A 17259-nucleotide genomic window follows, 5' to 3' on the forward strand; every position below is an offset into this window, starting at 1 on the left:
TAACTCCATCTTTCTCCACCTTTACCACGTCCATAAAAAAACAGAATTACAGGAAAAAACAGCACAGTTTAATAAACGCTGTGATCCAGGATCATATAGAGCTGAATCTAAAGCTCACTCTGATTTAATACATTTTATGAGAGTACTGTACACTGTATGCAATTATCCCCAGGATTTAGCACTGATGCTACAAGGCTAATGTAGCTAGCCTGTGCTAATTAAATTAAATCTCACACCAATCAATCATGATGTTTCTATACCCAATATTCCACTGATCATATAAAACACTCTGTATTTCTATAATTAGGGTTGTGCATTGCTTTATAAACCAATTTATGCAAATATGTTACTTAGCAACCACCTACAAATCACTTGACAACACCAGAGCAACACCTTAGCAAGCACATTTGCAACCACGCAGCAACTGTTCAGCAACTGCTTTGCAACATCATAGCAAACGCCATAGCAACACCTTAGCAACCACCTAGCAACTATTTAGCAACACCATAACAACCACCGTGGATACCATAGCAACGCCTTAGCAACCACCTAGCAACTGCTTAGCAACATCATAGAAACCAATATAAACACCACTTTAGCAAGCACCAAGCAACTGCTTAGCAACATCATAGCAACCACCACAGACCTCATAGCAACACTTTAGCAACTGTTTAGCAGCACCATAGCAACCACCACCTTATCAACCACGTAGCAACTGCTTTGCAACACCATAGCAACCACCTAGCAACACCTTATCAACCACGTAGCAACTGCTTAGCAACACCTTATCAACCACGTAGCAACTGCTTACCAACACCATAGTAACCATCACAGATACTATAGCAATGCCTTATCAACCAGCTAGCAACACCATAGCAAACACCATGGATACCACAGCAACACCTTAGCAACAACTTAGCAACCACCACAGACACCATAGCAACACCATAGCAACCACCTGGAAACTGCTTATCAACACCTTAGCAACCACCACAGACACCATAGCAACACCAAAGCAACCACCCAGCAACACCTTAGCAATCACCACAGACACCATAGCAACCACCAAGCAACACCTTAGCAACCACATAGCAACTGATTTGCAACACCATAGCAAACACCATGGATACCATAACAATGCCTTAGCAACCACCTAGCAACACCTTATCAACCACGTAGCAACTGCTTGGCAACACCATAATAACCATCACAGATACCATAGCAATGCCTTAGCAACCACCTAGCAACACCATAGCAAACACCACTGATACCATAGCAACACCAAAGCAACCACCCAGCAACACCTTAGCAATCACCACAGACACCATAGCAACCACCAAGCAACACCTTAGCAACCACATAGCAACTGATTTGCAACACCATAGCAAACACCATGGATACCATAACAATGCCTTAGAAACCACCTAGCAACACCTTATCAACCACGTAGCAACTGCTTGGCAACACCATAATAACCATCACAGATACCATAGCAATGCCTTAGCAACCACCTAGCAACACCATAGCAAACACCAAGGATACCACAGCAACACCTAAGCAACCACTTAGCAATACCTTAGCAACCACCACAGACACCATAGCAACACCATAGCAACCACCTGGCAACTGCTTATCAAAACCTTACCAACCATCACAGACATTATAGCAACACCAAAGCCAGCACCCAGCAACACTTTAGCAACCACCACAGGCGCCAAAGCAAGCGCCTTGCAACATCATAGCAATGACTATAGCAAACGGGGGTTTCCTTTAGGAATTGCACTTTTCTAGTTACAGACTGTAGTGCTGTATAGACACCTTCAAAATAATAAAATAGGTCGGCAACTAGAAAAGATAACAAAACAACAAAGATAAAAAGGCAAAAGAGTGGTCTAATAAACAAGAAAGAGTTAATAATAAAAAGACAACAACAAAGGAAATGTGGGGAAGATTAGCTACGAAAAGGGGAAAACAAGGGGTATTTATACAGGGGAAGACAGGTGAAGCTGATCTGGCATGTCTGGAAGGTTGACCACAGGTGAATTCTGGGAAGTTGAGTCTTTGGTTTGAGGACTAGTGGTTTGACACTATAAAAGAAGTATCTACTACAGATTACAACTATAAATGAACAGAATCCTGCTGATAAATCCAGATTAAGATTAAGAGTTTTCACTGTTAACTTCTTTCAGATGGTTTAATCTGTTTTTTTGATGGTCACGGAAATTCAAAAGCTGGAAATCCAGTAAAACACTTGCTGGTGTTGTATATGATTGTGGTTTTGATCTCTCTGACCACGGCTTGGTCTTACTTCTTATTGGTCATGCTGGTCAACCAGTGTGGGGTCCAGATTTTCCAGTTGCATGATCATGCTGGTCATGCTGTGTTTCTGTTTGTCAGCAGGGGAATTTTCTGCACTGTTGCTGAAAATAACAGTAATAACTGAATAAGTCACACTGTTCTCATTTCTCATAATATATCTACTAGAGACTAGAGATATAATCTGCAATAATCTATATTATGAGAAGCAAAAACAACTCAACTAAGTAAAGAAAATAAAATAATACTTTAAGAAGAAATAAAGGTCAGTCAACCAAAAAATAATAATTTCAAGAATTTTGAAAATATCTTCAAGTGTAGTCACTGCAAAGACCATAAAAAACGTAATAATGATTAAACTGGCGGTCATCAGGACCAATGCCAAGGAAAGGAAGTAGAAATGACAAGAGTTTGTTGACTACTTAGCCAAACTGATTTCTGTAGCTTAGCTAGTCACTAGTTAAGCTAACTTTAGCTTTAGCTCTGATTAACTTATCCTGTGCAACAGAGGGAACTCTCGCTCTTCCTTTACTGGGGCGGTTCTGATGAGTGCCAGTTTCATCTTTCTATCATTTTTGAAAGAAATTATTTTTTGATTAACTGACCTCTTTTTTCCTCTTGAAATACGTTTTCTTTACTTAGTGAAAATGATGAATGACACTGTACACGGCATCAGTAAGAAGTCAAAAGTCACCAGAGTATTGATTTCACCTGTTACACTCAGTATATATACATACGCCTTTACTGAACACGCTCCTCGGCGAGTATTTTTTGGTTTCTAAGAGTGAGTTTAGTCTCTCCAGTCTTCCGAATTTATCTAGCTTTTTCTAAGACCCTGATTTTCACCTACCCTGTGATATCGCCTTGAGTTTTTGCCTCCACATTACTCCAGTGTATTAGCTTGCTATGCTAACCAGTTAGCGAGCTGTATTTGCTTTTTGCACCATAGTGCCTCTAGTGGTATGTTGGTAGCTACCAGGGTTGACATGGACCATCAATTGAATAATATAGGCTTTGTATAGGACAAAAAAAAGAAAGAAGACATATCAAAAATCATAAATTAATGATGTGAAACAGTCTAAATATATAAAAAAACGTTAAGGTTACATTTTAACCTGTGTAAGTTTGTGCCCTGCCATTGAATTATTTAATATAATCATGTAATTACATTTTAATCGTATAAGAAATCAACCAGCATTAATTTATCTCTGAATAGATTCATCATTCCACATCATCTTTAATTCACTTTTACTTTATTTCCTCCTGTTTTTTCTCTGTGTTTTCATTAAATCCTGATTATTTATTTGACCTTTAACCCTGACCCATGCTCACCTCCTCTCGGCTGCTTTGTTTTGCTTATGAATATGTAATTAAATGATTCGGCTCATCGCCTGTACTGTGAATAATGAAGGTTTAATGGGTCGCTGGAGCTGCTGGTGTGTTTATTTCAGTCTATTTCACAGCTATTGAAAAAAAAAACAGTGTTTTATAGGATTTAATGCAGCGCTGACAGACATGCTTAATCAATTATCAGATTTATTTGTAAACAATTAACAGCCTCAGCAAAAAACCACATTATTTAGAATAAAGCCATGAAATTAATACTTTAAATCAATATCACTATTATTTTTGTAGTAGAGTAGAGTAGTGAGGTAGAGGTAGACGTGAGGGAGGTTGGTAGATTTGTTTGTTTTGTTTGTTAGGTTGGGTAGTTTGGTTGATAGGCTGGTTAGTAAGCTTATAGATAGTTATGGTAAATGATTAAGTAAATAAGTAGATATGAAGGTTGGTTAACTAGTTTGTTGGTAGGTATTGTGGTAGGTAGATATGTTTGGTGGTATATAGCATAGGTGGTTAGCATATTGGTATGGTATGTATGGCGATAGGGTGGTTACTTGGTAAGTTATTGTGCAAGAAAAAGTAGTTAGTTATGCAAGTTGAGTAGATTGGATGGTAGGTAAGGTAATTGGTTGATAAAGAACTAGATTGGTTGATTGGTAGATTGGTATGTAAGGTGATTGGTTGATAAGTAATTAGGTTGGTTGATTGATAGGTTGGTAGGTAAGGTGATTGGTTGATAAAGAACTAGATTGGGTGATTGGTAGATTGGTATGTAAGATGATTGGTTGATAAGTAATTAGGTTGGTTGATTGATAGGTTGGTAATTAAGGTGATTGTTTCATAAGAAATCAGGTTGGTCGATTGCTAGATTGGTAGGTTTGTAGGTAAGGTGATTGATTGATAAGTAATTAGGTTGTTTGATTGATAGGTTGGTAGGAAAGGTGATTGGTTGATAAGAAATCAGGTTGGTAGATTGATTGGTTGGTAGATAATTAGGTTGGTCGAAAGGTTATTGGTTGAAAAGTAATTAGGATGGTTTACTGATAGATTGGTAGGTTGGTAAGTAAGGTGATTGGTTGATTAGTAATTAGGTTGGTTGATTGGTAGATTGCTAAGTAAGGTAATTGGTTGATAAGAAATCAGGTTGGTAGATTGATTGGTTGGTAGGTAAGGTGATTGGTTGTTAAGTAATTAGGTGGGTCGGTTGATAGATTGATTGGTTGTAAACAAGGTGATTGGTTGATGTGTAAATAGGTTGGTTGATTGGAAGATTGGTTGATAAGTAATTAGATTGGTTGATTGATAGATTGATTGGTTGGTACGAAAGGTTATTGGTTGATAAGTAATTAGGATGGTTTACTGATAGATTGGTAGGTTGGTAAGTAAGGTGATTGGTTGATTAGTAATTAGGTTGGTTGATTGGTAGATTGCTAAGTAAGGTAATTGGTTGATAAGAAATCAGGTTGGTAGATTGATTGGTTGGTAGGTAAGGTGATTGGTTGTTAAGTAATTAGGTGGGTCAGTTGATAGATTGATTGGTTGTAAACAAGGTGATTGGTTGATGTGTAAATAGGTTGGTTGATTGGAAGATTGGTTGATAAGTAATTAGATTGGTTGATTGATAGATTGATTGGTTGGTACAAAAGGTTATTGGTTGATAAGTAATTAGGATGGTTTACTGATCGATTGGTAGGTTGGTAAGTAAGGTGATTGGTTGATTAGTAATTAGGTTGGTTGATTGGTAGATTGCTAAGTAAGGTAATTGGTTGATAAGAAATCAGGTTGGTAGATTGATTGGTTGGTAGGTAAGGTGATTGGTTGTTAAGTAATTAGGTGGGTCGGTTGATAGATTGATTGGTTGTAAACAAGGTGATTGGTTGATGTGTAAATAGGTTGGTTGATTGGAAGATTGGTTGATAAGTAATTAGATTGGTTGATTGATAGATTGATTGGTTGGTACAAAAGGTTATTGGTTGATAAGTAATTAGGATGGTTTACTGATCGATTGGTAGGTTGGTAAGTAAGGTGATTGGTTGATTAGTAATTAGGTTGGTTGATTGGTAGATTGCTAAGTAAGGTAGTTGGTTGATAAGAAATCAGGTTGGTAGATTGATTGGTTGGTAGGTAAGGTGATTGGTTGTTAAGTAATTAGGTGGGTCGGTTGATATATTGATTGGTTGTAAACAAGGTGATTGGTTGATGTGTAAATAGGTTGGTTGATTGGAAGATTGGTTGATAAGTAATTAGATTGGTTGATTGATAGATTGACTGGTTGGTACGAAAGGTTATTGGTTGATAAGTAATTAGGATGGTTTACTGATAGATTGGTAGGTTGGTAAGTAAGGTGATTGGTTGATTAGTAATTAGGTTGGTTGATTGGTAGATTGCTAAGTAAGGTAGTTGAAGAAATCAGGTTGGTAGATTGATTGGTTGGTAGGTAAGGTGATTGGTTGTTAAGTAATTAGGTGGGTCAGTTGATAGATTGATTGGTTGTAAACAAGGTGATTGGTTGATGTGAGATTCTTTCACTTCTGTTTGATCACAGACAGTATATGTACTCAATATACTTCATGATTTATCTGCTGAACATCATTTCATTTATTAATATACCATACCAGCCAAAAGTTTGGACATACCATAAAATTGTATAACGTACGGTATGTTCTGCATTGTAGATTGATACTGAAATCATCCAAACTATGAAGAAAAATGTTTTATATCTTGTTTAGATTATGAGTTTTGAACATCTCTGCTGGATTTTCTCAGTCACTTTTATGAGGTAGAGTCACCTGAAATTCAGGCTTTCAGTTAACAGCTGTGCTGAACTCATCAAGAGTTAATTACTTGAATTTCTTGTCTCTTAATGTTAAAGTTTGTGAGCATCAGTTAAAGTAAAGTAGTGAAGAGGTGGAGTTACAGGTATACAGTGAATAGTGAATATTTGAGTAATGTTCGAATCCAGGTTATGAGAAGCAACAACTACTCAACTAAATAAAGAAAATAAAAAAACCTTAAAGAAGGTCAGTCAATCTGAAAAGAAAAATTTCAAGAACTTGCAGACGCAAAAAAAGACCATCAAACTTTATATTATAATGATGGAACTGGCTCTCATCAGGACCTGCCTAGGAAAGGATAGAAGAGCGAGAGTTTCCTCTGTTGTACAGGATACGTTCCTCAGAGTTAGACCAGCCTTAGAAACCACTTAAAGTTAACAAACAGCTCCCCAGATAAGAGTATCTAAATACTCCTTCACAGAGTATTTAGGTTTGTTTAACACTGTATTTAAGTTACTACATGATTCATTATGTGTTCCTTCATAGTCTGATAGATCACTTCACTACTTACACATTTAATATGTAGGGAAAATACAATAAAATCAAATAATTGAATGAAAAGGTGTGTCCAAACCTTTACAGTATCATTTTAAAAAACAGAATAATTCAGAAACCAGCAGCTCAGTTTCCTCTGCTGAGAAGAGTTTGTTGAACACGTCCAGGTAGCTGCACCATTAAAATAGCAATCCACCAAAGACAGAGCTCACCTGGACTCTAATTTCACTCTAATATTCACTCTAAAGACTCACAAAGATTTCACAAAATGCACCTGCGCTCAGCCTTCTAGACATGCAACCTTCTGATCACATGATGCATCGGCGTTCCTGCTCACCATGCTACACCGCACCTGGACTCTGCACTATGTATACCTCTCTTTCTTCTATTTTTTGCCTGGTATTGAACCCATTTTACATAGCTCTTCTGCCTCGTGTTTCTTTTGTGTTTTTAACTCTTTTGCCCTTTATAGACCACTCTTAGCCCCCTGTTAGTTAGTTTTTTTTTGTTACCTACCTGTTTTATTTCACCTGGACCGTCTTTATCTATGATTGCTTTGATGCATTCACTGTTGCATTGCTTCGGAGAAGATCATTGCTAAGAAAAGGATCTCGTGCTCCCTGAACCCTGACCTCTTTCACAATTCCAGCTCCACAAATCCTGAAATTGTCTTGATCTTGGTCTATATTCAGTATATATTTAGGCCTACCTAGCCCTTTTGTTTTGGCCAGGAAGTGTTGAATCTTGAATCCTGACGTCTGTAAACCCTGATATGCATTTCATATTTAATGTTTTTATTGATTGATTACTTGACTGATTGATGGTTGGATTAACTGATATTGTGATTGGGTTGTTTCCAGGAGATTCAGGAGACCATGCCAGGAATTGGGTTCAGGGAGACGTGGGAGGACCTGGGTAGTGGAGAAGATGCCAGCGGGGAGTGTGATGATGAGGATGATTGCCAAGGGTCCGGAGAGAGCACCTCCAAAATCTGTGAGTAATTTAACTCCCAGAATTCCACAGGAAACATCTAAATAATAAGGCTTAATATCGTCTCTACCTGCATTTACAGTACAGAGCTTATACTCTTCTGGTGAAGTTTCTACATTTACGATTGGTTAGTTATGCTGTTTGATCTTTGACCCACATGTGGCCAAAATGCAGGAAACTACCCAGAAAACTGTTACAGCTAAAGCGTCTCTATTTCGGGGGATGACTGGTCCAGTTGGTGCCCACTGTGGCTCTGGGTTTTCAGAAAACCCAGATTTGAACCAGGTCATCACGGTCATGTGGGCCGGATGAAGGTGGTAAGTGTGGGCCACCAGAACACCATGAGAGTCATGAGAAATGCAGTCCTCAGAGGGCGTAGAAAATACATGAAATGTCTGTTTTAAACAGCAGCAGATCTTCTGAATATATATATATGAATATATCAGTGTATGAATAAACACTGATGGGCGTGGTGTTCTGGAAATGAGGTGTGTTCAGGTACATTTCTGCAGTAACAGAAGTATCTTGGTAACAGAAAACACAGGAGCTCCACTGTCTGATTAAAACCCTGACAACAGTCAACAGTCAGATGTTCATCGCTATCTCGGCAACGCAGCAGTGCACAAACCCAACTTTTACATCAACAATAAACAGAATAGTAAATAAAATAACATTGCTGTTCCCGTAAATGAGCTGCTGGAGCTCCTTCACAGCGTCAACCAGCAGCTCAGTTTCCTCTGCTGAGAAGAGTTTGTTGGACACGTCCAGGTAGCTGCACCGTTACAATAGCAATCCACCAAAGTCAGAGCTCACCTGATCTACTCTTAAAGAGAATGGTGAACAAGAGACACTCTGATTTATTATTTAACGTAACGCCAAAAATTATTATCAACCGCACCCATGATTAAAAAAATAGAATGAATACATGACATTTGAGATGTGCAAGGTGTACTTTTCCTGTCGTTACGATAGCAAAGACACACTGACATCACGCCCTAAATCAAGCTAAACTACACTCCTTCATTTTTCTGAGAAGTGTTTATTATACGTATATATCAATGACTATTGATGCCTTCGGTGCTTTTTTTATTGCCGTTACTTTGTTTATTCTTCTTGATACCACATTTGCATATGGCATTTTCCATCTTGTACAATGAAATGAACCCAAATTTCCAGCGATAATTCCAGAGCTTGACTTGTCTCACGCCGTTAAATATCACCCAGACCCTCAGGCTTTGGGCGATCGTCTGAGAACAGTATGTAATTTAACCTGGGTCAAAACGTAAAAAATTAATAAAACTATTGAGTCTATTTTCACTCCTATTTTCGTCCTGCCTGGTTTAAATAGCAGCAGGGATTCTGAATATGAGTTTTCCTTGTTTACCTTGGTAATCAGATCCCTGCTCCTGAGTGCTGATCTGTTTCAACTGTTTCTAATTAGCTTTGTCTCTTTAAATCTCTCTGTCTGTTTGTGTCTCACTTTTTAAATTAGTATAATCTTATTCATTGGTGGCTGTTTAAAGGACACTCTAATGGGCACTTATTAAAGGACATAGGACACATTATAATGTTTTCCTTATCTAGAGGGCACCCCATAACTTACTGCAAAAGGGGGCATGATGTAATGCCTCAAATTGTAGGTAGAATGCAAATGCAAGGATTTTTTTTTCATTGAAGCCATTTAAAAAAGTAGCAAAATCACAAAAAATACTAAGACTAGAAAACAAAAAAAAAAACAAAGGACTAGCAAGACTAAAGATAAACAGAATAAAGATAACAAACAATATAAACAGCTACACAGAGAGTCAAACAAAACATGACAGTGCATCAAACAATGGAAAACATGGGATGTAGGTAGAACTGATGAAACAAGAAACACCTGGGGAAGATAACGACAAGGCTGAGAAACAAGCTAAACACAGGTGAAAAAACTGAGTACAGCGCGGGGCTAGGGGCGGAGACAACACACACAAAAAAAAGGGCTGAGATGATATGTGATCGTCTTTTATTTATTGTGATTTTTATCTCAGGCTGATGTCGTATAAAGGTCAGGAGATAGTGAGTTATTGTCTACAGTACAGTCCGTGCAGGAAGATAAGTAACGTTCCCCACAGCTAAACAACAGCCCTGCAACTTCAGCCAACTCATTACCATACAGAAAAGAGAGGAAGAGAGAGAGAGAGAGAGAGAGAGAAAGAAAGAGAGAGAGGAAAAGAGAGAGAGGAAAAGAAAGAAAGAGAGAGGGGAAACTGGACTGGGGCTGTTGTCTTTGGAGGCGGTAGGGAACAGGGCTAGAGCTTTCTTTTCCCTCTATATTTTTTGTTCTCTCTCTCTCTTCATCCCTCTCTCTCTCTCTCTCTCTCTCTCTCTCATGGAGCTTAGAGCAAATCGCTGGACGCTTTGACGAGCAGAGATACAGAATGTTCCGGGATCTCTGCTGCTATTTCTGTTTGAAGGAAAATAAACACAGAAAGAAAGAAAGAAAGAAAGAAAGAATGAAAGAAAGAAAAAGAAAGAAAGAAGAAGAGCAAGATGGATTGTTTTGGGTGGACGAGTTCAGTGTTTCCACACCTGTCCTTTCGTTAGGGTGTGATAAACTCTGATAATCGGATCGTAGTTGGATTTTCATTGAAACGCTTTCGATATTTAAGACGTACAGCTTTAATATGAGTTTTAATATAAAACAAAAATAGACTTAGGGGTTTATTTATACATACGTTGTAAATATATATATATATATATATATATATATGTATAAAACAACTGAAAATGGTCAACAGCAGGGGTCATCAAGCATGAAACATCTGGATCGTGGGGTTGTTTTTTATTGAACTATAATGAACGATAATGAATAAAATAAATAAAATAAAAAGCTTCTCAGGAGAGCTTTAGTTTACATTCCTCCCCCTGTCTCTCTCTCTGTCGAACTGAGAGTTTATAAAACTAGTTTATAAACTAAACACATATTTATCAAACTAAGCACTGATCAAAAAATAAGAATTATGAAGTAAAATTGAAATTAAACTATAATGGAAAAGTTCCCCAACTTTCTTTACATGCTCCAACAGTCATCATCCAAAAGCTATGATTTAATAATTAATAATAATTTAGTAAAAAACATTCCTGCATTTCAGGCCTGCAACTCATCTCGATTAGTTTGGGATGGTAAACCATTTTTCTAATGTTTCCATTCCATCAAACCAAACTGAACTGCTTGAATTATTTTTTGCCCCAGGAGTAAAGCAGCATAAAGTTGTCCAAAAGCAGTGTGTAAGACTGGTGGAGGAGAAAGAACATGATGCCAAGATGCACGAAATTAAAACTGTGATTAAAAACCAACCAGGGTTATTCCACCAAATATTGATTTCTGAACTCTTAAAACTTTATGAATATGAACTTGTTTTCTTTGCATTATTTGAGGTCTGAAAGTTCTGCATCTTCTTCTCATTTTCTGTAAATAAATGCTCTAAATGAGAATATTTTTATGTGGAGTTTGGGAGAAATGTTGTCTGTAGTTTATAGGATAAAACAACAATGTTCATTTTACTCAAACACAAACCTCTAAATGGCAAGTGGGCGGAGCTTGTGGGAGCAGGGTTGTTATGATTGGTGGGTGTATCTGTGGGTTATGAGAAAGAGTTTTGAGGAATCTGTTGTTGGACTGGTTTGGGAACAGATGTGTTTACTGGCAGGAGAGGATCTGTAGGAGAAACGCTGACTCTACTGTAGTAATGAGATGTATTTTTATAACCCCTGTCTCTGTCTCTCTCTCTCTGTCTCTCTTCTCTTCTGTCTCCCTCTCTGTACAATGGGATGTTTTAATCATTCCTTATGTCTTCGTCTGACGGAGTCTGATTTATATCCTGTAGATGGATCTTTTGAATTTTAATAGTCGTAATAAACTGACACTAATTTATTAATTCCGTCCACATTGGAAAGGTTTGTGAGTTTGAGCCAACTTCAGTTAAACGAATGTCCATCACACAGCTGGAGAAGATGTTAATGGTTCTGCCCTCGTAATGAGAAGGTTGTGCGTTTGGAACGCGGCCCGACGTCAATACGACTGGATTATCATTCAATCAAAATCCTACAGGTCTTTCAGCACAGACTGTAGTTAAAACTGTCATTAAGACTGTAGTTAAGACTAAAGCTAAGACTCAAGACTGTACTTAAGACTGTAGTTAATATTGTACATAAGACTGTAGTTAAGAGTGTAATTTAGACTGTAGTTAAAACTGTAGTTTAGACTGTAGTTAAGACTGTAGTTAACACTGTAGTTAAAACTATAGTTAAGACTATAGTTAAGACTGTAATTAAGACTGTAGTTAAGACTGTAGTTAAGATAGTAGTTAAAACCGTATTTAAGACTGTAATTAATACTGTAGTTAAAACTGTATTTAAGACTGTAGTTAAGACTCTAGTTAAGACTGTAATTAATACTGTAGTTAAAACTGTATTTAAGACTGTAGTTAAGACTGTAGTTAAGCCTGTATTTAAAACTGTAATTAAGACTGTAATTAAGACTGTATTTAAAACTGTAATTAAGACTGTAATTAAGACTGTAGTTAAGACTGTATTTAAAACTGTATTTAAGACTGTAGTTAAGACTGTATTTAAAACTGTAGTTAAGACTGTAATTAAGACTGTAATTAAGACTGTAGTTAAGACTGTAGTTAAGATAGTAGTTAAAACCGTATTTAAGACTGTAGTTAAGACTGTAGTTAAGACTGTATTTAAAACTGTAATTAAGACTGTAGTTAAGACTGTAATTAAGACTGTAATTAAGACTGTAGTTAAGACTGTAGTTAAGATAGTAGTTAAAACCGTATTTAAGACTGTAGTTAAGACTCTAGTTAAGACTGTATTTAAAACTGTAATTAAGACTGTAGTTAAGACTGTATTTAAAACTGTATTTAAGACTGTAGTTAAGACTGTAGTTAAGACTGTAGTTAAGACTGTATTTAAAACTGTAATTAAGACTGTAGTTAAGACTGTATTTAAAACTGTATTTAAGACTGTAGTTAAGACTGTAGTTAAGACTGTAGTTAAGATTGTATTTAAAACTGTAATTAAGACTGTAGTTAAGACTGTAATTAAGACTGTAGTTAAAACTGTACTTAAGATTACAGTTAGGATTGTAGTTAAGACTGTAATTAAAACTGTAGTTAAGATAGTATTTAAACTGTAAGACTGTAATTGAAACTGTATTTAAGACTGTAGTTAACACTGTAGTTAAAACTATAGTTAAGACTATAGTTAACACTGTAATTAAGACTGTAGTTAAGACTGTAGTTAAGATAGTAGTTAAAATCGTATTTAAGACTGTAGTTAATACTGTAGTTAAAACTGTAATTAAGACTGTAGTTAAGACTCTAGTTAAGACTGTATTTAAAACTGTAATTACGACCGTAGTTAAGACTCTAGTTAAGACTGTATTTAAACTGTAATTACGACTGTTGTTAACACTGTAGTTTAGACTGCAGTTAAAACTGTTCTAGTAAAAGAAAATATTCAGAAAAACGAGTCGATCAGAAAAGCACTGTGTCTACATCAACCCGTCAATTAGTATTCATGGCCCCGCCCACCTCGGCTCGGTACCGCCCACAGACAGCAGAGCTGAAGCCGGGCAGCGACGTCGTCTCGTCAGATAGGAGATAACTAACAGCGCTAGGAACAGCATACAGGTCATTCCTGTGTTATTTGTGCGAATAACACATCAGTGTTTATATACTTTACCCAGTAATTCAGAGCTAAGAAAGAAATGGTTAGAATTAGTCTATGGAGGAAAAACACCAGCAGCCAAGTACAATTGAGATAGATAGGTGTTTAGATGTTTAGAACAGTTCTAGTTAAAACACTAGTTAAAAGTAAAAATCCACCCCGGGGTTTTGTTTGTTCCAACTGTCTGGGCGTCTCTGCTGCAGCTCAGCCAACAAAACTTGGGGTGGATTTATTTTTTGCTTCTGGATCTGGACTCTACCCACCTCTGTGTGTAACTACAGGTTTAAATAGGATCTCCGGTGGATTTGGTGTTTTACAGAGACTCTAAGACTAGGTCAGTGGCATTATTACACATGTTATAAAGTAACATATAACATTGCGAAGACTGTTATTAATGTAAAAATGTCTTTATTTTTAAACATTCGCTGCCTCCTGGTGTCGCAGTGCTGTTAACCAATCAGAGGCGATATGTTTGCATGTATGAATATTCATGAGCGAGAGCCCCCACTGAATTAAAGTAGCACTATACCGGATCACTGGATCAACTAGACATTTTAAAATGAGTGAGAAACGATGGAATTAGACCTTTAAAAGGGAAGCAGCCACAGGTCTAGCGCCTCTGCTGGTTGGTTGCAGTATGGCCCCGCCCACATATCCCACTTTCCCACTGCAGTGTTTTCAGTTTAGCTACTTTAAAGCATGGAAAATCAATGGACAAGATACTGACAAGCCTTATAACCTTCCTGCTACTTTCTCTACGTGTGTGTGTGTGTGTTTCAGGTGTGTGTGTGTTTCAGGTGTGTGTGTGTTTCAGGTGTGTGTGTGTGTGTATGTGTGTTTAAGTGAACTGTATCGATCAGTTTCTCCTCAAACAGAGGATGACAGGCGTCTCAGTGACAGTGTGTGAAGGTGTGTGAAGGTGGCAGGTACACAGAGAGGGATGATACACACAGAGAGGGACAGATCCAACACACACACACAAAATACACAGCTGCCACTTCCTGTGATTCGGATAGCTGACATTGATGTAGTCTGGCTGCCACCAGAACCAACTGTCACTTTAGAGATATAGATAGATAGATAGATAGATAGATAGATAGATAGATAGATAGATAGATAGATAGATAGATAGATAGATAGATAGATAGATAGATAGACAGATAGATAGATAGAAATTCATTCCAGCTGTTGACGATGTTGCTCAAATCTGATGTTTTGCTCATATGTGGAGCATCTTTTGCTGGAGTGGAGAGTGAACAGCTGGTTAACTGAAGTTCATGCTCAGATCCAGGAGGAGATAAAAGGCCAGGCTTTGGTTTGCTTTTGCTGTTTTTTTTTTTTTTAACAGCCATAGCTGCACAGCTGCACCAAGAGAGATAAAGTGTGGGTCCGAGTTACCAGTTTGAGAGTCACCATTGGGGTCGCCGGTTGGAGGAATGTTGGTAAAAGGCTTTTAAAAAGAAACTTTTCACCAGCTAAACATTAGTCTCCAGCGATGCCGAAACATTAGAAGAGCCCATAAACCGGGTGTAGAGTGGAGACTGAGGGGTCTTAATGATCTGCTCAGGACCTCCACTGACCTTCATCTGTCTGAATACGGTGAAACAGTTGGTGGATGTTGGCTGGAAGATAGATGGAGGTTTAATTGTGTTTACTGGTCTGTTTCTAGGAGGTTCTGGCACTGGAATCCTGCAGTGAAATGGCAGGAATGGCCAGTTTCCAATTTCAGTGGCGGCTGTTGAACTCGACATTGTTTGAGAGTTTGAGAGATGCTCAGGCATCGACACACTGCAGAGTACTGAAGTACTGAGAGTATTTTTACATGGAAGAACTGAAGTACTGAGAGTTCAGTAAATGTGGGATGTGACCAAAGTGAAGTTCTATGAGAATACTTCTTGAAAAAATCTGGAATTTCTTCTTTTCAGACCGAGTAACCTTAATTTTTAAGGTGTTTTCACACCTGTAGTTGTGAAAGTTTCTATGATCCAGATCAGTTGATGAGTTTGTTTTTTTGTAGAGTTTCCCCATCTGTTTGGTTTGTTTTCAGATTAAGAAGTTTTTGCCCATTCTTCTTTGTAAAACAGCAGGAGCTTAGTGAGGTTGGATGGAGAGCGCTGGTTTGTGATGAACAGCAGTTTTTAGCTCTTTCCACAGATTCTCCATTCAGGATTCAGGACTGGACTTTGACTCGGCCATTCGAACACCTGGATACATTTATTTGTGAAGCGTTCCATTGTAGATTTGAGCAGCTTTATGTTTTGGATCATCGTCTTGTTGGAAGATCAATCTCCATTCCAGTCTCAGGTTTTCTTCTTCCAGAATGGTCCTGTATTTGGCTTGATCCATCTTCCCATCAATTTTAATCACCTGAAGAAAAGCAGGGCCGAACCATGATGCTGCCACCACCATGTTTCACAGTGGGGATCGTGGGTGTGTTCAGGGTGATGAGCTGTGTTTTTTGCTTTTACGCCAAATATAACGTTTTGCATTGTGGCCAAAAAGTTCGCTTTTGGTTTTATCTGACCACAGAACCTTCTTCTTTTACATGTTTGGTGTTTAGTTTTAAAAAACCTAAAACTTCATTTTTGCTGAAATTTATGTTAGTATCATTTATTAAAATATTATTTTAGTGATAAAGTTAAAGTGCTTGTTGTTGGACAGTTGGTACAGTTATTTTCTGGAGAGCAGGAGTTAACAGAGCATTACCTGAGAATCCTTTTCTGTTTGTTTTGTTAGGGTGTAGCTGGTTTCCCTAGGGATTATGCCACGCCCCGGATGATTGACAGCTCCAAAGATCATCATAATCTTCCTGGATGTTCTTGCTGTCAATTACTGTATCTATTCAGAGTGCTGGCTCTGCAGAAACAAGCGTTCTGAAACGTGCTGAAGCCTGTTATAAAGAATTAAAGCCATTAACATTAATTTATAATTAAATATTAAATATTAAATCTTCTACATTGTTCCCAATATCTCGGTCTCAAAGAAACAGGAAATGTTGTGGGTGTGGCCAGAGTGAATTATACTGTAAACGCTTCCTTTTTGGTGACTCAAAAGAAAAGCATTCTCCATTCTATAGAAATAAAGCTGAAAACAATACCAAAGATACCAAATACTCAATTTATTAAATAAAGATTCAGGCTTATATAGAATATAGAATAGTCAGGGACAGGCAGGGTCAATAAACAAATGGCAGCATAAAAAAAACAACATACCAGAGTGAGCAGATAATGAGGTCATACATGTGAAATCTACAATAGGGCAAAAGCGCAAGGCAAGAGAATGGTCAAAAGTACAAAAAAGAGGTTGGCAACAATAAAAAACAAACAAACAATAAAGAGCTAGACAAAAAGGATGAGGTCAAAAACAACAAAAGAAACCCAAAGAAGAAGAGTAACAGTAAATAGATTCTATTCCAGGCCAAGAATGAAGGAAAACCGGGGCTATATATACTATAGAGACCAGGTGAGAGCAATGATTAGAAGCTTGGCGAGCCAGATTGCCGATACGCTACGTGATCCAGCATGTCTGGAGTGTTGAGTGCAGGTGCATGCTGGGATATGTA

The 17259-nt window shown here is 37.6% G+C and overlaps 1 protein-coding gene across 2 annotated transcripts in view; it reads left to right on the forward strand.

Moving 5' to 3' along the window:
• Positions 1–17259, forward strand: part of gpc5c (glypican 5c) — a 180365-nt gene that overhangs the window by 130356 nt on the left and 32750 nt on the right. For both annotated transcript variants that reach the window (XM_022664952.2, XM_049477309.1), the window contains one exon: positions 7847–7979. In XM_022664952.2, the coding sequence (XP_022520673.2) occupies positions 7847–7979 (133 nt within the window). The remainder of the gene's footprint in view (positions 1–7846; positions 7980–17259) is intronic.

This window comes from Astyanax mexicanus, chromosome 4, assembly GCF_023375975.1.
Source record: "Astyanax mexicanus isolate ESR-SI-001 chromosome 4, AstMex3_surface, whole genome shotgun sequence".
NCBI classification, from domain to species: Eukaryota; Metazoa; Chordata; class Actinopteri; order Characiformes; family Acestrorhamphidae; genus Astyanax; species Astyanax mexicanus.